This window comes from Lagenorhynchus albirostris, chromosome 6 (genome assembly GCF_949774975.1).
Source record: "Lagenorhynchus albirostris chromosome 6, mLagAlb1.1, whole genome shotgun sequence".
Lineage (NCBI taxonomy): Eukaryota > Metazoa > Chordata > Mammalia > Artiodactyla > Delphinidae > Lagenorhynchus > Lagenorhynchus albirostris.
The window spans coordinates 18338375-18363080 of NC_083100.1; the positions used below are offsets into that span (position 1 = coordinate 18338375).

General features: G+C 59.6%; 3 protein-coding genes across 21 annotated transcripts in view; all 3 read right to left on the reverse strand.

The window, feature by feature from the left end:
* Window positions 1-6637: 6637 nt before the first annotated feature.
* Window positions 6638-14077, reverse strand: GMPPA (GDP-mannose pyrophosphorylase A). 10 transcript variants are annotated; one of them, XM_060152014.1, is made up of 14 exons: window positions 13811-14051; window positions 12854-12914; window positions 12651-12748; window positions 11438-11541; window positions 10983-11169; window positions 10581-10640; window positions 9393-9523; window positions 8666-8680; window positions 8157-8291; window positions 7946-8043; window positions 7733-7866; window positions 7478-7570; window positions 7208-7376; window positions 6638-6935 (listed from the first exon to the last, which is right to left on the reverse strand). In XM_060152014.1, the coding sequence occupies exons 2-14, from the start codon at window positions 12891-12893 to the stop codon at window positions 6835-6837; spliced, it is 1365 nt and encodes a 454-aa protein (XP_060007997.1). In that variant the 5' UTR covers window positions 12894-12914; window positions 13811-14051; the 3' UTR covers window positions 6638-6834. The 10 variants fall into 10 exon arrangements, 9 of the variants coding, with proteins under 9 accessions (XP_060007997.1, XP_060008000.1, XP_060007998.1 ...); XM_060152017.1 differs by having other exon boundaries at window positions 7733-7779; window positions 13811-13980; XM_060152015.1 differs by lacking the exon at window positions 13811-14051 and adding an exon at window positions 13566-13758.
* A 383-nt stretch (window positions 14078-14460) lies between these two features.
* On the reverse strand, window positions 14461-16675 carry SPEGNB (SPEG neighbor). Its single transcript, XM_060152024.1, has 5 exons — window positions 16522-16675; window positions 16270-16397; window positions 15620-15927; window positions 14890-15031; window positions 14461-14693 (listed from the first exon to the last, which is right to left on the reverse strand). The coding sequence occupies exons 2-5, from the start codon at window positions 16395-16397 to the stop codon at window positions 14555-14557; spliced, it is 717 nt and encodes a 238-aa protein (XP_060008007.1). The 5' UTR covers window positions 16522-16675; the 3' UTR covers window positions 14461-14554.
* Window positions 16676-18837: 2162 nt separating this feature from the next.
* Window positions 18838-24706, reverse strand: part of SPEG (striated muscle enriched protein kinase) — a 56679-nt gene continuing 50810 nt past the window's right edge. For all 10 annotated transcript variants that reach the window (XM_060152029.1, XM_060152028.1, XM_060152027.1 and 7 more), the window contains 10 exons: window positions 24423-24539; window positions 24139-24306; window positions 23923-24045; window positions 23584-23751; window positions 22839-23454; window positions 22107-22346; window positions 21796-22019; window positions 20884-20959; window positions 20493-20642; window positions 18838-19902 (listed from right to left, as the gene is read on the reverse strand). In XM_060152029.1, the coding sequence (XP_060008012.1) occupies window positions 19710-19902; window positions 20493-20642; window positions 20884-20959; window positions 21796-22019; window positions 22107-22346; window positions 22839-23454; window positions 23584-23751; window positions 23923-24045; window positions 24139-24306; window positions 24423-24539 (2075 nt within the window). In that variant the 3' untranslated portion in view covers window positions 18838-19709. The remainder of the gene's footprint in view (window positions 19903-20492; window positions 20643-20883; window positions 20960-21795; window positions 22020-22106; window positions 22347-22838; window positions 23455-23583; window positions 23752-23922; window positions 24046-24138; window positions 24307-24422; window positions 24540-24706) is intronic.

The window sequence follows — 24706 nt, forward strand, 5'->3', positions numbered from 1 at the left end:
GCAGTCCTAGGGAAACGGATACGGCGGGGGGGGGGGGCCTGGCAGAGGGGCAGGGGAGCCCTGGGGTGGCTGCCGCCTGGCGGAGGGGAAGCAGGCATGCGGGCTGCTATCACAGGCGGGGATGGGGCCCCTGGTGGCCGGCGGAGAGGAGGTGATGCCTGGGTGCCCCCAGGGTGGGGGTGGTCACCGTGAGCAGCTTGTGCTCTGGGGGTGGGTGCCCGTGTGAGAACGAGAGCCCTCATGGGACAGGAAGTACTCATCCCCTAGAGGAAAGGTGGGGGGCTGATTAATCGGGGCACTAATGAGCAGCAGGGAGAGGAAGCTCAGAGGGGTGGGGGAGGCAGCTCCATCGATCCGAGCCGCGGAACCGGCAGCTGAAAAAAAAAAGTGAGAAGGGAATCGATCTGAGGGAAACAGCAGCTGCTGGGGATTAGAGTCCGAGGTCCCCCCGCTGCCCAGTGGCCACCTCTCCCCTGCGGCGGGCCTGCCCTGCCGGTCGCAGCCCCTGCGCCTAGCCTGGGAAAGGGGCCCAGGGATGGCTCCCCTGGGGAGCAGGGAACCACTCTGCTCACCCTTGGTTGCAAGGCCGGGTCAGGCCCCGTCCATCACAGGTCACCCCAGCACGGAGCCCACCCACACACAGCCGCCCACCAACCCTGGCCCTTTGGGGCACCCTGTTGGGGTTTGTCTCCAGCGGCCCCTTGGCTGGGCCTCCCCACCAGCCGTCCCCCCCAAGCTGGGGAGCTGAGACCCCTGGGGTCTCAGGGGCTGCATCTGGCAGCATCCCAGAGGGGAAAGGGGTTGGCACCTGGAGCCCCCAAGCGATGACAGACTGTCCCCATCTCTGCCCGCTGCCCAGGGGCAGCCCCCTCCCACGCTTACCCCTCCCTGCTAGACTACCAGACCCTTCCAGCACCTCCTCCCCCACCTCCTTATCGTCCCCAGCCTCTCTCTTCCCCTTTCTCCTGGTATTGATTTTTCTTTACTGGGTTTTTTTTTTTTAAAGGTGATTTAATTGCTTTTTTAAGGTTACTTCAGTCTGGGGCTCTGCCAGGAAAGCGGGGAACTGCCCCCCAAGCTCTCCCCAGCACTGGTTGCCGCCCAGGACTCAGTGTGTGTCACTAAATTGTCCTGCCATCCAATGAGATCACAGGGTCTTTCTCCCCAACATACTGGCCTCCGTCACGAGCCCAAAGCACGCCCTCTTCTCCTGAGGGCATGTTGGGGAGCCTTCAACCTCTAGAAGGAATGAAGTTGGGTGGTAAGCCGGTGCTGGGGGGCGGGGCAGGGGCAGGATGGTGAGGGGAGTTCTAGGCCAGCGGGAAGTGGAGCAGCAGTTAGCTGCATTTCCGCCCCTCACCCCCCGCTGCCCTACAGCGAGCTGTCTTCAATTGTCCCCAAGCCCTCATCCTCCAGTCTCCCAGGCCCCAGGAATATGGTTGTGCTCAGTGGGAGCCCCCACCATGTCCTTTCAGCCCATCCCTTGGCCTTTTCCCTCTACTCCTCCAGCCTTTTCTATCACCCACCCTGTCCCCTTACACCCCTTTCCCCTCTGGCCCCCGTCCTTTCTCCCCTCCCTCCCCCCCCCTTCCCTGCCTGCCTCCCTCTCTGCCCGGCTGCAGTTGGGTGATAATCTCCCTCATTTAGCCTCCCGGCTGCTTCCCCGGCTCATTGCCCAGCTGGTCCCTGGGGCCCAGCCCAGTTTCTTCCCCACCCCCACGCCCAGCCCTGCGCCCAAGCTCCCCCATCCGTTCCCTGCTTCCCCCACCCACTCCCAGGGGACCAGCTGCCCCCTGCAGTGAGCATCAGGGCCAAGTGTGGCTAGCCAGGACCCAAGCTGGGTGTGAGCAAAGGGGGAGGGGCTGCCAAGGACTCTGGGGGTGGGAATGTGGGTGCAGGTTGGGGGGGGCGGGGGGGAGTGTGGAGTGCAGGGTCAGGATGTGAAGCCTCAGCCAGACATCCTCTGCCCACCAGTTGTCCCCATTCCCCAGATTTGTTCGCAGTCCAGTTCTCCACCCACCCCCCAGGGGCTGAACTAGGCTTCCTAACAGAGAGAACGGTGGATGGACTGAGAGGCAGAGATTAGAGTACCATCTGTACAGCCTGCCCAGGCAGGGCACGGGAATGGGGGGCAGAGAGGTAGGGAGGGCAGGAGGGTTCTGACTCAGAGCACCTGGTAGGGGGCACGGAGGTTTATCTTTGGGCAAAATGCTCCAAAAGGTAGACCTGGAGACATCCCAGGATCCTGCTTGCGGGGCTCCAAGGCGCATCCCGCACCCCGAGCTCTGGGGTTCCCTCTTCCCAGCAGGGACCCGCAAGCTGAGCTGCATTTGCCCCTTTCCCCCATTTGTGGGCCTTAGACTCCCAGCCTGGGTGGCCCCACTCCTAAATGACATGACCCCCAAACTCCTAGATAGCATTCTAGGGGGAGGGCCCAGTCTCCCCCTGCTCGCAGAGTACACCCCTTGCCACCCTGCCCAGATCAGACACCTGTCCCAGGCCTGGCTCTGCTGCGGACCAAGGCATGAGCCAGCGTGGGACAGGCGTGGGCGGGAAGGGACACGGATGGGGGGGTGCGGAGGCCGGGACTGGGCCAGGCCTGGCTGGTGAGTGAGCAGCGGTGACAAACGGGCTGTGCGGGGGCCGAGGGGCGGGGGGCGGACGGCGGCTGATTTATCTGGGTTATTTATGCTGCGGACGAGGCAGGAGAAGCGGTTAATGAGAGTTCTAGCGAAGGGGGTGGGGAGGCCCGGACGTGATCTGAGGCAACTGAAGAGGGTTAGCGTCCCGCCACCAGGCCCTGCCCCCACTGCCCACCAGCACTCTGCACACCCTACCCTGTCCAAGGACCAGCCCAGCCCTGCCCAGCCCTGAGCCCTCTCCTGTGGCAGGCACCAACAACCCAAGCCGAGGCCGTGGGTTACTGGGATTGAAGGGGACCGTGTCCAAGATTGAGGGGCTGCTGGAAGAACCGGGGGAGGGGGCCAGGAGATGGAGGGCAGGGAAGGAAGAGAGATGGAAAATCTTGGCTGGTCAGAAACTGACCAAGTCTGTGGGGCCTGCGGGGGAGGGTTGAGGCGGAAGGAGATCAGTGTGGGACTGGGTGGGCAGCTGCAACCTCGGGGCTGAGGCTGGAGAGAGAGCAAAGGGCACTGGGGTGCAGATCTGGCGTCAGCCAGGAGTCATCATGGGGGGCCTGAGAGGCAGAGACAGGCCAGGGGGTGCTGGTCAGAGAGAAGAGAGAACCGGGGAAGGAGGGGGGAAGAAGATCCCGAGAAGGAGGGGGAGAGGGCTTTGCAGCAGGGAAAGCTGCTGAGAGCAGATAAGGCGGCACGGCAGCAGCAGGGATTAAAGCTCTGAGGGGCAGGGGCGGGGACGAGGCGTGGGACACGGGGGTGGGGGCAGGCAGGAGGAGAGGGTTGAGGGCAACACACCGGGGCCAAGGAGATGAGCGCGGAGAAACGAGGGCTGCCAAGGGGCAGGATTTAATCAGAGGCCAGAGGTGGTCATCGCCTGGGAAGCGGGATGGTGGAGGCGGGGAGAAGGGACTCCTGATCACCCCTGCTGAGGAGGGGGGACTTTTCCGCCACCGACGGAGGCCCCATACCCTGCGCCTTTTGGGGTAGCAAAGCTAAGCAGAGGGGTGCGTTGCTGAGTGGACGGTGCTGCAGGTTGTTGGGGACGGGAGTGCCAGGGCCCGGCCCTGGGAGCCGACCTCTGGCTAGAACTTGGACGTACAGCACCTCCTTGAGGCGGCCAGTGGAACACAGAGTGTCACGGGGACCTTGACCACACTCCAGGGTGCCCAGCCAGTCCGCCCTGGTATGGAGACCCCATCACGTCCAGGGTGGCAAGGACCAGTGCTTCAGAGGGGGTTTCTTTGTGGGAAGGGGCATGGGCATGGAGCGGGGGACTGGCTTCCCCAGGCTCAAGCTTCGGACTCAGATGCCCCTTACCACCCGCTGCTCTCCTGTTCTCCAAGCCTCCCAGAAGCGTGTGCCTGGGGAGGGTGAAGCCCCTGTTCCCTCCAGACGAGGGCGAGAGCGGTTCAGAGGTGGCCAAGGCGGTGGAGGGGAGCCTGGAGGGAAGGAAGGGAAGGAGGAGGAAGGGGTGGGGGCGGCAGGCGGGGCAGAGTAATTGCATGTTTGTCAGTTCTCCTGTCTCTGCACACGAGGGAGCGTGTGTGGTGGTGAGTGTAGCTTCGCCTCGAGGAGTCTGTGTCTGTTGGCAGAAGTGTCAGTGCGTCTGTCTCAGGGGTCTGGGCTCTCCTTGGCCCCCGCCCCAACTTTGTGTTTTGGGGAGCGCGGCTCTGGGCACACCCAGCTGTGCTCCGTGCTGATGCGGCAGATGTGGCAGGGCCCCAGCTGTGCCTGCTTCCCGGAGAGGGGGAGGGGGCTGCAATCTGCTCCCCTATGATGGCTGCTAAGTGCCAGGGGGAGGGGATGGGGATGGGGGTGGGAAGGAGGCCCAGGCAGGAGGGAGATGAGGGCCCTGGCACTCCCCCCGCCCCATCCTGCCCCCAGTCTGCGTTCTTGGCTCGGCCTCTTCCCCCTAGCTGGCTCCCGAAGCCCATCCAAATTTCTCTCCACGCTCAGTCCCGGTCGGTCCCCAGCTCTCCTCCTCTGTCACCCCATCCAGCTCAGTGCCAGGGACCCGCCCCCACTCCCCGGCCCCCAGCTCGCTCCCCCTCGCTGATTTTACAGAATAATCTTTTTATGGAAACCGAAAAAAGCACTAATGGCAGGAGCGCACCCCTCCCCCGCATCCCTCCCCCCTCATCCCCTACTTCCCACCCCAGTTCCCTCTGTTCTCGAAGGGCCAGCACCCTCCTACCCTTACAGGGCCAGTGAGGTCCCAGAGGTGGTGAAGGGGGCTCCCTGCCCTCTCCCCTCCAGAGACAGGGTACTCCCACATCCTGGGCTCTGGGCTGTGGCCTCAGAGGTGGAGGGATGCTAGGCCCTCCCAGGGCAGACGAGGCTGGAGAGGAGTGGGGGGCATCGGAACTTCTCTCCTTAGACCCCGCTCCACCTGAGCACGCGTACATCAGTAACGCCCTCCGCGTGGCGGGGATGGGGTGGGGTGGGTGGGGGGCTCCACAGAGACCTCAGCTTCACCAGCCCCCCTTCACTTTAAACACTGACCCCGTCCCTGTCCAGTGCCTGTCCCCACCCCCACTGGGCCCAGGAGGGGGGGTCCCGGGGGCCAGGGCCTGACACAGACTTATTGGATTTCACGGTGTTTTGCTGAGAAAATAATTAAATTATCATATTTATGATGAAGCTGCCATGGCTTCTGCCAACCACTCGGAACAGAAGGGTCAGGACTGGGGAGAGGAGAGGAAGGGACCCAGCCCCTGGCCCTGCAGCCCACCCCTCTCCCAGCCCTGACCTCAGGGGGTTGACCCCAGCCCAGAGGAGGCATCTGCAGACCCCTCCGGACCCCATACAGAGGTGACGGAAGGTGTGGGCTGGAGGCAGAGACTGGAGGGACCAGGAACGGGAACCAGAAGGGCTGCGTCCAGGCAGGTTGTAGGTCAGGACCGCTAAAACCCCCGGTTGTTTCACATGCACACACGCTCTGACACAGCCTGCAGAGCCTCCAGGGGCTGGGTGGTCACACCTAGCCCAATCCCCAGGCCACCGTCAGCCCAGCTCCTGAGAAAGTGCATCTTCCTAACAGCCCAGCCCTGAAGCTCTGAAATCCTGGGCTCTGTCCCAGACCCTGGTGCTGATAACCAGGCCCCAGCACCCTGCTGCCTGCCACCCTGCCTGCTGCCAGGACCCCCTCCTGCCTCCCACCCATGCCCTGCCCCCCCCATTCTCTTCGGGTAATTAGATTCCTCTCAATTAGCAGATTACCATCTTTACCCGCTCATCTGGCAACTAAGCTCTGCACCCACAGCTGGGGAAAGGGGGCACCGGGAGGGGCACACGGGGGTCGTGGGCAAACACGAGAGGTGGCTGGGTATCTCTGGGGCTTCAGGAATATGAAAGGAAGACTGAGACCCCCCCAAAGAGCAGAGCCAGGGTGGTGGGAGGTGGCCAGGGCCCCTCCCCTCCCAGAATGGAGTAGCTCCCACTGTGCTTCTGGAGAGAAAGGCACCAGCTCAGGCCCACCCTGCCTGCCAGGGACTAGGAGGCAGATACGGGGCCTCGGGCGGGAGAGAAACCCCCGACCCCGCCAAAAGCCAGGCTGGGAGCAGATGGAGCTGGCAGAGCAGAAAGCAGGCCGGGCCGGGGCTCGGCAGCACCCGGGGAGGGCGGCTCCGGGGGATCCAACCTCAGGCCCAGCGCTCCCAGCCCGCACCCCACTGCCCAAGCGAAATCCTCCCCACTTCCCTTCGGAATCCTTCCACTCTGGAGCCTGAGCGAGGCCCAACGAAGAGGAACAGGGAGGCGGCGTCGGGGTAGGGGTGAAGGCGGGGGCCAGCCGGCTGGAGCCTTGAGGGCCTTCCTCCAGAGCAGCGCGAGAGGCTGAGGCAGTGGGAGGGGGAGATTTACCAGGGCTCCAGATTCATTATTCATGAGCCCGAAGCAACGACTCCAATTTAAATGCTAATGTTGGGGGGGACTGAGTCAGCTGCCCCCCTTCCACTCTCACCCCCCAGCCCAGGCACGAGCGGAGTCCTTACCGGCTCCAAGGTTCACCCGGGTTTATTAGGGAGTGGAGAGGGAGGCCACCAGTCCCCCGGCCACCCACGTTGCTCCCCGCGTGCGCGTGCACAGGAAGAGCCTGGCTGGCTTCCTCCGCTCCCTCCTGGACAGAGGCTGGCCATGCAGGCAGGAGCCTCAAGGGGAGCGGATCAGAGCTGGGGGGAACTTCAGGCAGCCCCCCTCAGAGGATGATCTGGTTGGTGAAGCTGCGGCTCAGCTCCTTGTGTGGCAGAACAATCGAGTTCAGTATGAGCACCTCGGCGGGGATCCGGACGCGGCAGCCTGCAGTGTGGACAAGGGCACCAGGGGGAGGCCGTGGGGAGGGGAGGCGAGGGGCAAAGAGCTGGGGGCCACCGCCATCCAGGAGGGATCCCTCCCTGCCCATCTGTGCCCTGGCCTCATGCCCCCTGTGACTCACACAGGACCTGGCATAGAGCAGACACTGGGTAAATGTTTGCTAAAGGAATAAACACACACACACACACAAATGCTCCCACAGGGCATGGCCATCACCTGTGGAGGTTTCTCACAGCCTAGGGCCCTGGGAAGCATACCTAGGATGGTAATAGCAGGGAGCAGCTTCCCATCCTTGAACAGGCTCTCACTGTCCATGTGGGCTCGGGGGTCGTTGGGATTGGGGTCATTGGGGGTACCCTCCACGCGGGCCCAGCGCCCTATGGTGCTCCCCCAGCCCACGATGCTGTGCAGAACACACGTGTGCTCCTGCCAAACAGGACGATGTGAGGTGAGGGGGTGAGAAGGGGCTCACCCCTCCCCTCAGCCTCTCGGGGTGCCACGGCTGCCGTGTGTGCCTGGGTGCCTACCTGCAGTGTGGCTCCATGGAGGACAATGCTCTCTCGGAGCCGCACACCCTCGCCCATGGTCACCCCCTCCCCGATGGAGACGTTGGGGCCCAGCTGTGGAGAAGAGCACAACCATAGCCTTGGAGGGCCCCCAATCCAATCCCCTCATAAAACAGATAAGGCGTGAGGCCATAGGACAGGCTGTGACAAAGTGGAGAGATCGCTACTCCGAGCACTGCCCCACCCATGCTTCCCCTGGGCTGGGCCATCACTTACCACAGCAGACGGGGCCACCTTAGCTGTTGGGTGGATGTAAACGTTTCCTAGAAGCAGAAGAGAGGACCTGGGGGCAAATACCCCAAACCACATCTGGTTCAGGGAGGGCAGGGACTGAGACTTCACCTCTGGATCTAAGGTCAGGAGTCACAGCTCAGAGGGGAGGGGGGCTGGGCTGGGGGCAAAGGTTAGGAATTGTGGCCGGATGGGTACCTCGAATCCGTGGACCCCCTGGGGTGTGCTTGGCCAGGCGTTCTGGGTGAGTGAGCTGGTACTGGCTCAGATAGAGGCGGGAAGCATAGAGGGCTGAGCTGGGGGCCAGAAAGTGGTGCAGGGGCTCAGGGGCCAGCAGGGCCTGTGCCCACCACCCCAAAGTCTCAACCCCCAGGTGACCCAACCACCCCATCAGAGGCCCCTCCCATACCCTGCAGACTTGATCTGACTCCAGATGCCGTCAGTGAGGTGCACATAGATCTGGCCCTGCCCGGCCAGGGCGGAGAACACATCCTGCTCCAGGCGGATGGTACCTGCCCCAGGCCACAAGCCTGACGAGTCCTCCCTGGCACAGAGGAAGGGATGCTGACGTCAGTTCCCCAGCTGAGCCCAAGCAGGGGCCAGCAGTCTCCTGGGGATAGGAATGAGAGTGAATCCCACCACCTCTCCAGGTCTGCTCAGATCTGTTCCACAAGGATGCTCACATGCCAGGAAGCTCTCCCATCACCCGCATACACATCACCTCCTCTCCTCCCTGAGCTGTCTGTGTCCCCATGCACAGACCTGCTGCTCATCCTGCCCCACATCCACATGGAGTTCGACCAGACCTGGCTTCTCCCCCTTTTCCCATTCTCCCCCACCCCATCCACTCCTCTGAACCCCGCCTCTGGTCACCCTCCCTCTCACTCACTGGATGGAATGAAACACAGACAGACTCACCCCAGAGGAAGGCAGCTGGTGGGGGCAGAGACAGTCACAGAAAGAGAGAGAAGAGAGAGATGGTGGAGATGCCAGCTCAGCAGAAACAGACAGAGAGGCCGGGAGAGAATGGAGAGAGAAGCAGAGAGATGGGTGGGAGTGAGAAGATGGTGATGAATGAATGAGGCTTGAGATGGGGAGACGGGTGGGGGAGGAGGGAGCAAAGGCAGGATCCACAGAAAGGAACAGGTTGCAGGCCTAGGAGGATGACCCTGGACTTTGGCTTGTGGCCAGCAGGGCTCTGGGGCACTCAGCCTGAGAGGGAGGGAGGGGGAGAGAGAGAGAGAGAGAGAGAGAGAGAGAGAGAGAGAGAGTGTGTGTGTGTCTGTGTGTGTGTGTGTGTGTGTGTGTGTGTGTGTGTGTGTGTCTCTCACTCAAGCCTGTGTGCACCCAACTGTGTGTGTTGCCGTCTGTTCTAAAAGGCATCTCTGGGACACTCAGGGCTTGAGAGAAATGGACCAGAAGGGGAGTGGGCAGGCGGTGACAGAAGAGGAACTGGGATGGATAAGAAGAGGGACAGAATGAGGTTAGGAAGGGAGGGACTTGGAGGCTCAGCTGGAGAGGACAAATAGAGATGAGAAGGGGAAGGAAGGTGAGCGGGGGCTCAGGAGAAGGAGCCTGCAGAGACTGGGGGGGCGGTCTGCGACCGGGGGCACTTGGGGTCTCAGGGCCACGGGGCCTGCCTCACAGTTGCCCATCCTGCTGATTACGCTGGAAGACATCCCGAAGGGGCTTCAGGGCTTCCGGGGAAAAGAGGTAGATGCCACAGTTGATGATGTCACTGACAAAAGTGCTGGGTTTCTCCACATAGTGCAGGACCTGAGGACACAGTGGGCTGGGATCAGTGGAGGAGAGGCCACTGCCATCACCCCCTAAGACCCTCTGACCTCCAGGTCCTCCCTGCTGCCGAAGTGGTCTTCCTAAAATGCAGACTGCATCGCATCTTGCGGCTGGCCTTCACCTTCAAGATAAATCTGAACTACAGGCCTTTCTCCTCCCCACCTCCCAGAGCTTCCAGAACACGGCTCCATGCTATTGCACGCCTGCGCCGAAAATGTCCCTTCCCATCTCTTCATCTGGAAAACTCGGCTTTCAAAACCCAGCTGGCATTGTCACTTCCTCTATGAGTCCACTCTGCCCCAGAGTTGGGTTCTCAGGTCCGGGCACCCCTGGCCTCTGGCCACACCTCACCGGTAGCACTTGTATCATTTGCGATGGTTGGTTTTTGACTGTCTCTCCCACTAGTCCAAGGGTTCCTGAGAAGCAGGGATTGTCGTTTGGCTGTGTTTCCCTCACACCTAGCTAGTGCCTAGCACAAAACTTAAAAAAAAAAAAAATTCGTGTGTGTGTGTGTGTGTGTTTATATGTATTTTTAATACTAAAGCTTGAACAAATAAAAGGGGTGCATGAAAGTCAGTCAGACTCAGGGACAGGGAGCTTCACAAACAAGGACAGAGACGCTCTGCCTTGCTGATTATGTGCCTCCCTCCATAATTCTGGAGGCCTGCTGTTTCCTGCCTCCTGGCCTTTGCACATGCTGGTCCCTCTACCTGCAATGCCTTCCTGTCTCCGTCATCTAAACAAATCTAAAACTCAGCTCAGACCTTGCCTTCTCTAGGGAGCTCTCCCCTCCCCCACCCAGACAAGGCTGGGTTGGGCCTCCTTTTGTGCTCTCATAGCACCCTGATCATTCATCCACTGTTACCTCTTCACTCTCAACGATCTCTCTAGAAGGGATATAGGATGAACTGAGGGTATGCCCCACCTGCCTGAGAAGACTGGGGCCCATCCCAAAGCATTCCAGCATTCTCTAGAGGCGGAGTGGGAATGATGATACACAGAGCAAGCGCCCAGCCAGCCCCCTCCCTGCTCTCACCTCATGCGTCTGTGGATTCTCTACGATGCAGCCATAGTTGAGGGATTGTGTCCTGTTAGCCTGAAAGACAGACACACCGAGACAGTGACCTGCCAGCTCCACGGCAGCAAGGTCTGTTTTCTCTTTCTTTCTTTCCCTCTCCTATAACACCTGGCACGCATCTCTGCTGCTGTGGACAGGGCTTCAGCAAGGGTGAGAACTGACAGCTGCCGCCACTCCTTGCCCGCTCCCTACTGCTGAGCAGCCAAAGGGCTTGGGGTCTCCGCCACCACCTCCACCGCTGCTGGGGTTTCAGGCACATCTGATGCCTGATCCCACCACCTGGGCTGCCCCTGCCTCCCTGACATCCTGCATTCCAGAAACCTTTCTGGATCACCCCCTCTGCCCCCCTGGCCCCCTCACCGTGGTGCCAAGGAGCAAGAAAGGGTGCGGCTGGTGTCTGTGGACGTCCAACATAGTGCTCAAGGGGAAGTCGGAGCAGACGTCAGCGTTGAGCACGAAGAAGGCTTCGGGGCCTCCAGCCAGAATTTGGTCCCGGAAATGGTAGAGACCACCCCCTGTGCCCAGGGGGGCAAATTCTTGCAGGTACCTGTCCCCAGGGACCCCAGGGCCAGCTCAGTGAGATCAGAGGAGACAGATACCAGGAGCCTGGGCACCTGACGACTCCTGTTCCCAGGGTTATACCTGCCCGAGGCCCACAGAGAAGGCAATATACTCAGGGATTCAAAGATGCCCAAATAGGAACCCTCCTAGCGTGTGAGGGTGAAGTCTGGCGAATGCTGACTCACTCCACTCCCGAGAACCAGAGGCGTGAGGCCCTGACCCCCCAGCCCCATACAGCATGTGCGCACAAACACCTGATCGGAAGATTAAACTCCTGCTGGGCAGCTTCCAGGAACCGGGTAAGGGGCTCATCAGGTTGGTAGAAGCCAATGAGCAGAATCTCCTGCATCCCAGCGACCTGGGGACAAGGGAAGAGGTTGGAAGAAAAAAATATCTGATAGGAGGGAGAAATCCCTGGGACTGGCCCGTAAGTCTGGAGAGACCAGTTTCATTCTCAGCTATGGGGCCCCTGGGCACTCACTTTCCCACTCTGGCCCGTTTTCTCCTCTGGACAATGAGGAAGTTGGAGGAAGTCTCAGTCCCTGAGCTTTTAACCTTTTATTATTCTATTATCCCCTGCCCCCTCACATCTGAATTGGGGCTCACCCTAGGGAAGATTTTGCCTACCAAGCTGCGTTAAAGAATAACCCATAGGGCTTCCCTGGTGGCGCAGTGGTTGAGTCCGCCTGCCGATGCAGGGGACACGGGTTTGTGCCCCGGTCCGGGAAGATCCCACGTGCCGCGGAGCGGCTGGGCCCGTGAGCCATGGCCGCTGAGCCTGCACGTCCGGAGCCTGTGCTCCGCAACGGGAGAGGCCACAACAGTGAGAGGCCTGTGTACCACAAAAAAAAAAAAAAAGAATAACCCATAATTTTCCCCCCATATTTATTATGTGTCAATCTGAGCTTGAGATGAGGATATCATTTATCAGGCGCCTACATTGTACAAGGCACTTTACAAACATCATTGCAAGCTTCGCCACCCCGCAAAGCAGGTCTAATCACCTCCATTTTACAAATAAGGAAACTAAGGCTCAGAAAGGATGGGAAATTTGCTCTCAAGTCCTTACAGGAGGCAGAGACTGGATTCAAATAAAACCATGCCTGCCTCAATACCAAAAGCAATAAAGAAATTAGCTCCACAATGAGCAAAGGTATGAGTTCTGTGCTTTGCTATCATTAAGGTTCCCCCTGCTGCAGTGTTAAATTGTCTCTAAGAGTCTTGCCTGATCTCACATTCCATGCTTTAAAAATAAATAGGAGTGCAATCTGAGCAGGAGGCCAGAGGAGACACTAGGTTAGAGGAAGACAGCAGAGCAGTTGTACCGCACAACTCCAGGGGGCGACATTCACATTTTCACTTGTAAATGGTGGTCCCTGTGGGAAGGTCATGGTTGGAAAAGGGGGAAATACAGCAAGAAGGAGATGAGCAGGAAGTGAGGGGGGAGAGGGGAGCCTATGGGGTTACCTGGGCACAAGCCTCAATGTGGTGCTGGATCATAGGGACCCCCGCCACAGGAAAGAGTGGTTTGGGCACCTCAAAGGACAAAGGCCTGAAGCGAGTCCCTGGGAGAGGAGAAAGAAGCACATTTCAGCTTCCTGCCTCCCTCTGTCCCCACCCCACCGACCACTCCAGCCCAACCTCCTCCCCCAATTCCCCTGGCTCCTCACCCTTTTGAGGGCCTCCAATCAGGATCACAGCTTTGAGCATGATGGCGACTGCTACCTAAACCTCAAATCCCAACAGAGAAGTCAGGCTTAGATCTCACACCCCAACCCAGGAACCTGACTCATACCCCAACCAAGCCCCCAAAACCCAAATAGCAACACTTAGTCCCCCCGGAGGATGTAAATCCGAAGTTCAATATAGACCTGCCCCGGACACAACACCTCACAAATCCCACACAACTCAAATCCTAGCCCAGCCTCCAGGCGGTCTTCAAATCCCACAGGGATTTCACCCAAATTCTGAAATTCACACCCCACAATTTGACCCCTAACAGACCTCCCTCTGGCCACAAATTCAGCAAACTCAGAAACTCGGCAAGAGAAGCCCTTCTCAGACCCCAAACCTCAAAAAACCAAAACCCCAAACCCACCGATTCCCAATTGTTGCATCCTCACTCTAGATGTTAAGCCCTGAACCCCAATAGTGAAGCCTGAATACTGAACCCCAGACCCTGAGTGAGCCCCAAATATTTAACTACAATCCTAAGAATGAATCCCAAGTACTGAACTAATACTGATCCGCATCTGATGCATCCCAAATCCTAGCAAAAAAAAAAAACTACATAGGCTGAACCTGAATCCTAAAACCAATCTCTAGGTGATGGACCCTGACTCAAGAGACAGATTCCTTTAGCATCCCAAACACCGAACCTACCAAGCCCTGAGTACCGATACTGACGACAAGTACTGAATCTCTGGATTCGGAGAACTGATTGCTGACCCTCTGAACCCCACAACTACTACGCCTCACGTAGCCAGGGGTTGTGGAACCAACACAAGAGCGGAAGTGCGGAGAGCCAGCCGAGGCCTCCGAGCCTCTCTCGGCCTACCGTCCGTCCTCTGCCCCCTACCCCTTACACCGCCCCTCCACCTGGTCCCTTTACCACTGGCTCCCTTTACCATTAGTTCCCTTTTGCCAGATCTGTCGCCCACTACTGCTTGCTCCTTCCGCGCACGTGTCTTCGCGCAAGTCGCGAGAACTCCTTCGCGGAGTCTGCCGGGAATTGTAGTTCTTACTATCTCCTTGCTTTCTAACCGAGGGAGGAGGTGGATTTATGGGAAAGTACGGGGGCGTGGCCAAGGAATCTAGGGGCGGCTATAAATAAGAGGGATGGCGCCTGAGAAGCAGAGGTTGGAATTTAAGATTAGGACCTAAATTGTCTAGGAAAGGGCCCAGGGGTACCAGCCAAAGCCTAGAGCCGGGTCACAGGGAAGAGCGAGGCTAGAGTCCTGAGGGGTGTGTGGCCAGCCTTGAAATGGGAGGGCCCAGAGTGCAAACCCCCAGGAGAGGGTGGGGCTTGAGGCATACAAATGAAGAGAAGGCGGAGTCGTAGACTCCTCTGCCAGTCTGTCTGGGAAGTGAAGGAACTTCTGACCGTAGAGAAGTTCTATCTCAGATTTACTGTCTGCAGAATGAAGCACTGGACTAGGCACTCCCCAAACATTCTGACCTCAACATTCTGTGACCTCGGGGTGTAGGTCTGGGAATAAAGCGTGGGTGCAAATGCAGGGGAAATGGCGTCTCAAAAGAACCGAATAGACGCGGAGGGTCAGCGAGAGCAGCTTTATTAAGCAAGATGAAGGAGGGTTGTCTGTCCCACCCACCCGGGGCTCCAGCCAGGGTGAAGTGTCTGAGGGTCCCTTTCAGGCCACGTCCACGCGAGCGAAGCTCTGGTCCATGCCCAGGCTGTTCTCCACGTACACCTCGTACTTGCCGCTGTCCTCAGGCGTGGCCCGGCGGATAGTCAGCGTCGTGGTGGTACTGCCGATCTCGAAGAACACTCTAGGTGGGAAGAAGGGGAGGACAAGGCCTGCGGTCAGTTTACGCGCGCCCTGGTCGGGTCGGGCTAACTATCCAGCTCTGTTCTTCGCCTCCCAAATTCCCCGCCCCCATCCCACTCCCTCCAGTTTCTGGACCCCGCCCACCCAAGCTCCTGCTCCAGGCGCTGTCCTTGCTACAAGCCCCGCCCCCCCCACACCTGTCGTCCTCATCGATGTCTTCCCCGTCCTTGGTCCAGCCCACGTCGGGCGCAGGCTCGCCCATGATCTCGGCAGTCAGCGTTACCGTGGTGCCTTTGCGCGCCTTAGTGTTACTCGGTCCCTTCTGAATCTTCGCCGGTACTAGAGGAAGGGAAAGGGCCACCCAGTGAGGAACCTAGAGGTGAGGCGGGCAGGGGCATCACCTCCCCAGCTAATACCCGGCTCTAAATAGGAGATGGATTTAAGCTCTGTGTGTGACGTTGAGCAAGTCTTTAGCCTCTCTGGGGCATCATCTCGTCAACTGTCAAACGGGACTAACCCTGCCCTTCGTAGAGGTGAAGGGAGGATCAAAAGAGATTCTAGGGGTGAAAGTCCGGGAATGTTCACACATCTCCCGGCGCCTTGGAAATTGCCCTGGGCTGAGAGCCAGAAGACCAGGGCTCTAACCCTGGCTCTGCTTCTGGCTCGCCGTGACCTTGAGGCCCTGGAATCGAGTGACTGAAGCCCATAGCGGACTTCTTAGGCTGTATGGGACACAATTCTGGGGTAGGAAAGGACTACGCGCGGCCGGCGCTGCGCCCTGTTCCGTGCCTTAGGCTGTGCCGGGGCTGGGTCACATCCGCATCCGGACTCGGCAAGGCTCAGAGGTAAAGGCGGCTGGAGCCGGCTGCGGCCGCCCGCTGTGTGGTGCTGCTCTGCACGGTGGCCCTGCACCCAGGGCGCGCGTACCTTCCACGAGGATGCGTGCGGAGTCGGAGCACTGGCCGAAGGGGTTGGTTACGTTGATGCTGTACTGGCCTAGATCTGCCAGCTCGCCGTCGCGCACCACCAGTGCGACTACGTCAGGGTCCTCGAAGACGTAGCGATACTTGGGCCCGTCGCGCAGCTCCTTGCCGTCCTTGCTCCAGCGGATGAATGGGTCCGGGAAAGCCGAAATGCGGCAAGTCAGCTTAGCCGCGCTGCCCTCAATCAGCACCACATCCTTCAGCGGCTCCAGCACTCGCGGCGGCCCCTTCTCGCGCAGCTCCTTCCGGGACCTACCCGCAGCCCAGGTCAGGGCCCAGAGCTCCCATGACACGGCCCCGGCCGGCCTGCAGTCCTGTCCATCCGTACACCGTCCCCTGCCCACCCCCTCAGCCCACTAGACCCTTAAACATGGGAGTGGGTAGGGAAGGTGATGGCTACTGAATTGTTACCCTAATAAAATTGTCTACTCTGTGTCAGCCACCCTTCCACACCTCAGTAACTGCTCTCCCCTAAGTCCAGTGACCCTAGTGGTCCATGACACTGTGCTCAGCCCCCATCCCCCCAAATGCAGTCATGAGCGTTCTGCAGCTCCAGCTCCCTTCCTCCAGAGGTTCTCCAGGGCTCCCTCTCACCTGTGGCCCCGGTAAGAGGCCTGGATGCGAATGGCCGCCCTCTGGACCTGGGGGTCCTTGATATCCAGGGTACATCCTGGAGGCGGGGCTGCAGCCACTCGTTTTTTGGCAGGAGCTGCTTTGGACATCTGGAGAACAGAAAACAAAGGGGTCTAGGCTGACAGAGACTCCAAACTTCAGCCTTTTCCCTGCAGATTCAGAACATCTCCTGACGTGGGAGTGTCTAGGGCCGACTTGAGGATCTGAACTCACCGTGAGGGGTTGACTTCGGGACTCGGGTCCACTGGCTGTGTAGCGGGAGGCTCCGAGCCCTTCCAGATGGCACAGCAAGGGCGCGGGCAGGTGCTCAGCCCCAGGCCCAGGTTTTATACATCTCTCCTCTCCTTGCCTTGTTTGGCGTGGTTGCCCCAAGCCCCTGGGGACCCCAGCCCCCGCCCCCTGACCCAGACAGGCTCCTTATTTAGCCTGAGAATGCCTGGGATGCTAACTCAGCCACAGGGGCAGCCCCGGGGGGAAACCTGAGCGGCTCTGGGGTGCCTCACACGTCAGTGCCCTGACAGCTGGGCAGCTGGATGTGGCCCCATGCCCTCCCAGAGCAGGAGGTAGCCATCCCACTCCCAGGAGGAACAGACAAGGCCTCAGGTCGACAAGAGACTCAGCTCCTTGCTGGGGTAGTTTATACTCAGGTCAGTCCCTGGACAGTGGGACAACGTGTCCTTCCTGGACACAGTCAGTGAAGGGGTGCGAGTGTTTGTGGAGGTGCCCTTGACTGAAGCCAGAATAGCGATGGACTTCACTGTCCATCTAGCCAATTATGAGAGGGTCACGTGGCAGTCAGAACCAATCTGGAAGCGCCTTACTCCCCCCACCCCAGGAGTCTAGGGTTGTCGTTTCCACACTGTGCCTCCTGGTGGTAAACTGAGATAAACCTAGAGGGGACCTTAAAGACTTTGGGGAACAGCATCCTCTCCTGCCACCCCATTCCCACTCACTCCCCTCCATGTGACATGGTCGGTCAGGCTGGGCTACACTGTCCCTGGAGATTGGCACTAATACTGACTCTAAAACTCTAGGTCTGCCCAAGCCAAGCTCCCTCTCTGGGCATCAGCTGGTGCATAGGGGCATCAGAGCACCTGGGATGAAGGGGTTAATCCCTCTGAGACTTGCCTGGAGTCCAGTCTGCCCAGGCCAGGGCACCAGGTAAGCCTTGTTTCTATTCCTTGTAACTGCCTGCCCAGGTCTGGAGCGCTGTCACCTTTTGATCAGAGCAATTTTGACATGGCTCTGCTGACATAAATTACCTTTGCTCCTCCGGGTTTGGAACAAGCAGTTCACATGCCATTTCCAATGGAGATGAGAAGGAAGCTCAAGATCAGAGAGGGGAGAAGAATTTTACCGTTTATCAAGATATGAGTTCAGGCACCTGATTTTTATATGAAAACATTTGCAGTGTGTAGGGGATTAGAGCTTCTCACAGGCAAACTGCATATCTTCATCGCTAAAATGGCAGGTGGGAAAGGTGTCCCTCTGGCCTCTCCAGCTGGCTTTATGATGGTGGGGCTTGCCTCTTCCCTGGGGTCCTGGGAAGCCAGAGAGACTGGGGTGGGCTGGGCAAAGGGTTGCTTGGGCTACATCCAAGAGGCCCTCAACCTCAATCAGCAACACACCAGCACCAGGTCCCTCTGCTCATGGTGAAAGCCTTTATTCCTTTTACATTGCCAAGAGCAGAGTTGCAATGGGAGGAGGGGCGTGGGGAAAAGTCCCTCTGGACACAAGAACTGGCTCCCCCTCCCCCCACCTCAGGGCAGGGCAGCTCAGTTATAGGACCCAGTGACCCTTCCGTGGCACCGCAGGGGGCACTTAGAGTCAAGGCCCCTTAGCCCCAGCGGAACCCTGGCTTGCCATGGGACTAAGAAGGTCCAGACTGAGTGTCCCTGGGCCCTAGGAAAATGCTCATCTACAGCCCCATCACAGCAGACACGCCAACCAGAGCGCTCACAGCTGCCCCGTGCTGCTGGTACCCCATGTGTCCAGATCGGTGCTCCAACACTGAGAGCGTGGGCACGTGGGCCTGTCCTGGTTTCCTCTAGAGCTCTTTACACATCCTGCTCTGACCAATCATCATGATGAAACCCCCTCTGCCCCAGGGGTCAGGACCAGAGCTGCCCTGTCTCCTGGGCAGAGTGCAGAAGGTTGAGCCTGGATTGGGGTGTGGGCTGGTCTATTCCAGAGCCCAGCATCCTCCCAGTTGTGATGATGGAACATGTGAGAAGAGGTGGGGGCCGCCAGCCTGGTTAGAGGGCGGTGGTGGGGATTCAGTGGTCCTGCCGGGATTCCAGAAACTTTAGATGGAGATACAGACCTACATCTTTCCTCCCTCTAGGAATAAGGGAGACGTGAGGGGCCAGGAGGGTCAAGGGGTGGGGCAGGAAGGTCCCAAGTGCTATAGCTAGTATACCTTGGCTCTCACTGGCCCGGAGAAGGCTGGAATGCCCCTGTCCCAGTATCCCCAGCATCGTGCACCCCCCGTACCCCTAGCCATCCCTCCCCATAGACCACACACATAGGTCCTGCTGCTTGCCGTTTTTATTTTCCTTGTGACAGACAGACAGACAGACAGCTGCACAGACAGCTGAATGGCTTCGGGGATGGTCAGGACAACATAGGCGGTAGGGATTGGATGGCAGAGAGACTTCATAAAAGTCAATAAATAAATAAATATTAATGGGCAGAGGGGCGAAGGCCACGGAGAGGTGATGAGAACATCCTCGGGCCAGCACAGTGCCCAGAGCTGCATCCACTGGGACAGGAGGAGAGCGCTGGCTCAAGAGACCACTACTTCCAGCCTCCAGCCCTCCATGCTTCTCCTTCTGGGGGTGCTGGCAGCTGGCCACCCCAGCCCCACCCGAGTCGGCTCTCCTCTCCCTCCCCCACCTCACTGCCCTCTCTCACATACTGGCTCTGGCTTCCTGGCACCGTCTACATGTCCTGTTCCTGCTTCACTGACACTCCCAGCCCATGGCCTGTAGACAGCCTGGTCTCCCCGCTTTTCCTCCTCTTCAGCCACTCCTACCCTCCTGGGTTGGTTCTCCCGCAGATGCACTGTCTCCCTCCCCCAGAACCTTCCAAGAGTCTCCCCTTCCCTATTCCTCATCTTCTTTTCCTCGTCACTTGCCCATTCCCTTCTTGCCCCTCTTCCTGTTCCTGACCCCACCAGGCCTGGACAACGGGTCTCCCACTCTGGCTCTGGCCGGGTGGCATTGGCCAAAGCCCGGGGTCTCTGTCCCCGCAGGTCCATGAGGTAATAGCCCGGCCGGATGTTGCTGCTGCTGGTGTCCAAAGCCCCGGGCCCACCCGGCTCAGCGTGGGCCCTGGAATGTCCAGGGGGCGTCAGCAGGAACCCCGAGTCGAAGCCCGAGGCCGGGCTGTGGTCCGAGCCACTAGGGGCTGCCTGGGTAGGAGCGGAGCAGCACCTTGTGACGGGTGGCAGCCTCGGCCCGGCGGCGCAGCTGCTCGCCCAGGAACTCCTTGAGCCGGCTGGTGGTGAAGGTGAGCGTCTGGCGGCGCAGCTTCATCAGGTAGGCGTCCTGCAGCCATGGGTGGGCTAGGCAGTCCTGCAGGGAGGGCCGGCTCCTGCCAGGGGAAGCCAGGGACAGTGAGCCTGCAGGCACGGCTCCCAGAGCAGGGAGGGGGCCCCACCCTCCCAGAGGGCTTTGCTCCTAGTGAGTGAGCTTAGACAACTCTGGGACTCAGTTTCCCAGTCTCTGAAATGGGGACAGTGATTCTGCCTACATCATAGGGCTGTTATGGGTTTTTTTTTTTTTTTTTTTTTTTTTTTGCAGTACGCGGGCCTCTCACTGTTGTGGCCTCTCCCGTTGCGGAGCACAGGCTCCGGACGCGCAGGCTCAGCGCCCATGGCTCACGGGCCCAGCCGCTCCGTGGCATGTGGGATCTTCCCAGACCGGGGCACGAACCCGTGTCCCCTGCATTGGCAGGCAGACTCTCAACCACTGAGCCACCAGGGAAGCCCCTGTTACGGGCTTTAAATGGTGGTAGTGCAGCCACTTAGGAGGAGTAGGAGTAGGAAAAGTAGTAGCAGCAGCAGCAGCAGTGTATTACTGGGGCGGGGGAGGAGGTGGGGGCTTAGGCATGGGCGGGGCCAGGGCAGCCTGAGGCCAGAGGCACGTAATGCTGGGAGGTTGGCAGGTGTGGGACCCACTCACCAAGGATGTACTGAGAGGACCTTTCGCAAGAAAAGGGTGGCGCTCTGGGACGTGTTGGGGTACAGCTGGAAGGCATCAAAGCGGCCCCCCACAATGCGAGACTCCGTTTCCTGGGGGTCTGGCTCATAGAACGGGGACCGTCCACTGAGCCTGTGGAGGAGACAGTTCAGTTGACAGATGCAGACTGAGGGTCAACTCACAGGTCCAGGGGGACGTTAGTGTGGAGGTTCTCAGGGGCACAGCGCTTGGACACAAGGCTACCCGCACCTGGGTACTCGTGTGTGTATGTGCGTGTGTGTGTGTGTGTGCGTGCACGAGTGTGCACATGCATGTGTGGCTGGGGAGGCGGGGGGGAGGGTACAGGCAGAGGGTGGGTCCTGGGGGCACTCACATGATGTAAGTGAGCACACCCACTCCCCAGATGTCCGTGGCAGAGCCGATGGGGTCTCCCTTTACCATCTCAGGAGCTGACAGGAGACAAGAGGCCAAGTTGAACGAGCTTCCTGGTGGCAAGGGACCAGGGAGAGGCAGAGGAGGCCCCTGGGGGCTTGAGGAGCAGGACAGTGCCCAGGTCACCAGACCATGGGTACATTAGAGCAGCAGGCCCTGGATGCCAGCGGGCAGAGTGGCCCCCAGGGGAGATGTGGGGCACCTGAGGAATCAGCCCAGGCACTGAATGGTGGGCGGTCCCCAGAACTGCAGAGGAGCTAAGAACCAGGGTCACAAGTTCTCCTGGATCAGCTCCGAAGGTGGGCGCCCATTCACAAAGGGTGTGGCCCACACCAAGATTAAGCACCTTTGAAATCAGCCTGGCTGGCTCTAATCCCAGCCTGCCCCTTCTAGCGACAGGACCCTGGGCAATGTACGAAACCTGTCTGGCTCTCCATCTTCTCATCTGTAAAGTGTGGCTTGCAGAATTACTCGAATGGAGATGACAAACAGAAAGTATCTAGCAGGTAGCTAAATGGTAGCTGGTTTCCTTTTTTTACGTAAATTAATCATTGATTCTCCCATCTTTCTAGCTTTATCGAGTCCTGGCACTACCATTTATAACTATCTGATATTGAACAAATACCTCACGGCGCCTCTGTTTCCTCATCTGTAAAACAGGGGTAATATTATGCCAATCGCCAGGGCTGTTATAAAGAGAAACTGAAAAATGTCCATGGAAAGGACTTAATTCATTGTTTGCATACAGTAAGCACTCAATAAATGGCACACAGGTGAGTGAAGTGGGGTGAGCCCTGGCTGCTGCCCCTTTGGCAGTACCCCACCTCCCCCCCGGCTGGCATGGTGCCCTCACCCATGAACTCCAGCGTGCCCGTGCGGTGGCCAAGGGGCCGCAGAGCCTGGGGGTTGTAGGGCTGGGCGCTGCCAAAGTCCACGATCTTAAGGGCGTTGTCAGGGGCCAGGAGCAGGTTGTCTGGTTTGATGTCCAGATGCAGCACGTGGCGGCCATGGAGATAGTCCAGGCCTTGTAGCAGCTGCACCACATAGGTGGCCACGTCGTCCTCTGAATACCGGAACCTAGAGGGGTGGCGGGGGTGGGTCAGGTGATATCCCAGCTCAGCTCCCCCCATCCTTGATTCCTACTCCCCCAGAATGCCCAGCTACCTGTCGCTGAGCCCACAGAGGAGTTCCCGGTTGCCACAGCTCTCAGCGATGAGCACGAGGTAACGTGGGGTGATGTAGGCCTCGTGCAGGGACATGAGCCGCTCGTGATGCAGCGTCCGCAGCACTTCGTACTCCTGCAGGACCCGCCGCTTGCCCTCGGCCACATAGGGCACGATCTTGGCCACGAACGTTCGCCCGGTGGCGTTCTCCCGGCAGGCGCGCACTACACCAAAGCGGCCCCTGTGTGTTGGGGGGCATATCATAGGCTCAGAGGAGAGAGGGGAACACTTGCATTCTGTGGGCTAAGCAGGGAGTAGCAGCGACTGCTGGGGGCAAGAATGCTGTGGTTCCCAGGGTGGGCTCTGGAGTTCAATCCCAGGAACCTGGGTTTCAGCCCCAGCTCTGCCACTAACTGGCTCAGTACCTCAGGCAAATCCCATAACCTCTCCAACCTCAGTGTTCCCATCTGTGGAATGGAATAATGCAGTGTCTCCCTCTCAGTTGTCAATATTAAATGAGATCATATGGCCAAAGCGCTTAGCGCGGGGCCTGGCACAGAGAAAATCTGAACTTAATCATGCTAAGGACCCAGATCCCGTCCCCTGTCCCGGCTCCCTGCCCCCTCCCCAGGCCCCAGCAGGCTGGTCTCCTCTCCAAATCCCTGTGCTGCCAAAGTTCCACACGCTCCCCGCCTCTGTCCTCCTTCCCTTCCCCAGCCCTGGCCCTGCTTGCCTGGCCTTCTCCTCCAGGAAGGTGTAGGGTTTCTGAGGGGGGCCCTTTCGAAGAGTGGTGCTCTCTGGCCTGGGAGCACTGGGGGGACCACCCCCAGGGGAGCTGACCACGTCCTTGGCCAGGCTGAGGCTCTGCCCAGTCACCTTGGTGGGCTCAGGAGGGGGCTCGGGGGCTGGGGGCTCGGGGGCTGGTGGTGCAGACACAAAGGAGGTCACCATATACAGGGGAGTTGAGGAAGATGCTGTTTTCACCCCTTGAGAGGTGGAAGCTGTGGTCGGGGTCCCAGTGTCGGGGACGGAAGACTTGGGCTCACTCGGGGAGACCTGGGCACTGGGTGGGGTAGCTTCTACTTGCTGGGCAGCCTGCAGGCCCCTGTGCTTTCGTGGGGGGGTTTGGGGTGGTGGACCCACAGCCTTGAGTGAGGACAAGGCCTGGCTGGGGGGTGCTGGGGAAGATGAGGGGCTGAGAAGGGCTGACTGGGGGCCTGGGGGGGCAGGAGCTGGGGAGGGGCTCAGTGAAGGGGCCAGTGAGGTAGGAGAGTCAGGAGGCGGGGCCCTGGCTGGCCCTGAGGTAACAGGGGCGTCTCTGTGAGCAGCAGATGGCAGAGCTGAGGCGTCTAAGTGGAGACAGAGAAAATCATCACCGTGGTGCCCCAAGGGCAAAACCGGGTGTTCCAAGGAGGGGGTGGACCCTGGACTCAGGGTCCCCTGCCCTCTCTGGACATGCCCCACCCTGTCCCACTGACCTCGCATGCCCCTGACGAGGACCTTGTCAGAAGGGCTGCTGAAAGGCCCTTGCCCAGCGCGGTTGGCACAGGCCACACGGAACCTCACAGTCATGCCAACTGGTAGGTGGGTCACATTGTAGTAACAGTCAGGGATGCCCGAGCTCATGGGATGCCAGGAAGACTCGCCTACAGGCAGCATGGGGGAGGGGCTGAGGCCACAGAAGGGGTGGCCCAAGCTCCCAGTGCCATCTGTGAGGAGCCTGGGGACCTGTGCCCAGGGAAGGCACTTGTCTCCCCAGCTTCTCTGCCTTCCACCCGCCCTCCCTCCCCGCCCCCACCAGCCTGCCGGTCCCTCACCATCTACCCGCTGCTCCAGCGTGTACGTGCAAGGTGCCCTGCTGTCTCCTGGCTTCCAGAGCACCAGCGCCGTGTCCTGGTAGGTCTGGGGCACCTCGGGAGGAGCTAGCTTCCCTGGGATGCCTGGCAAGAGAAAGGGAGCCACAGTGAGCCCCTGTGCCTTAGCTTAGGGCCCATCTCCCATCACAGCCCCCTTGGTCCCTGCCCCGGGCTCACGGGCCACAGCCACGGTGCAGGAGCTGGTGGTGCTGCCCAGGACGTTGGTGGCTGAGCACTCGTAGAGGCCGGCGTGCCGCCTGCCTGCCCGGGGGATGCTCAGCAGCTGCCGGCCGTCTTTGCAGGACACGATGATCACCGAGGGCTCGGACCGCAGGGACTGCTTGTCTGGGGGCAAAGGAGGAGCAGGAAGAGGCTGCTGAGCGAAGCCCCCCTCTGGGCACCCCCAGTTGCCACTTCCCACTGAACATCCCCTGGCCTTGGGGGAGAAGTGATCGCCTCACCTTTCATCCAGGAGATGTGGGGTGCAGGGCAGGCCGCCGGCAGGCAGAGCAGGGTGGCTGCCTCTCCCTCCAGCAGCACCTGGTCCTTGAGTTTGATGTGGAAGACCGGGGGGAAGTCTGGAGGGAGAGCAAAGATAGCCCTGGGTCCGCGGGGCCCCTGGCTCACTCGCTGCTGACCCACGGGAGGATGGATGCATGTGAGAGCTGGCGCTGCCTTCGGGGAGCAGACTGAAAGGCCGTCTCTTCCCAGTCAGAGGGGGGAAGTAGAAGGCCTTGCCTTTGAG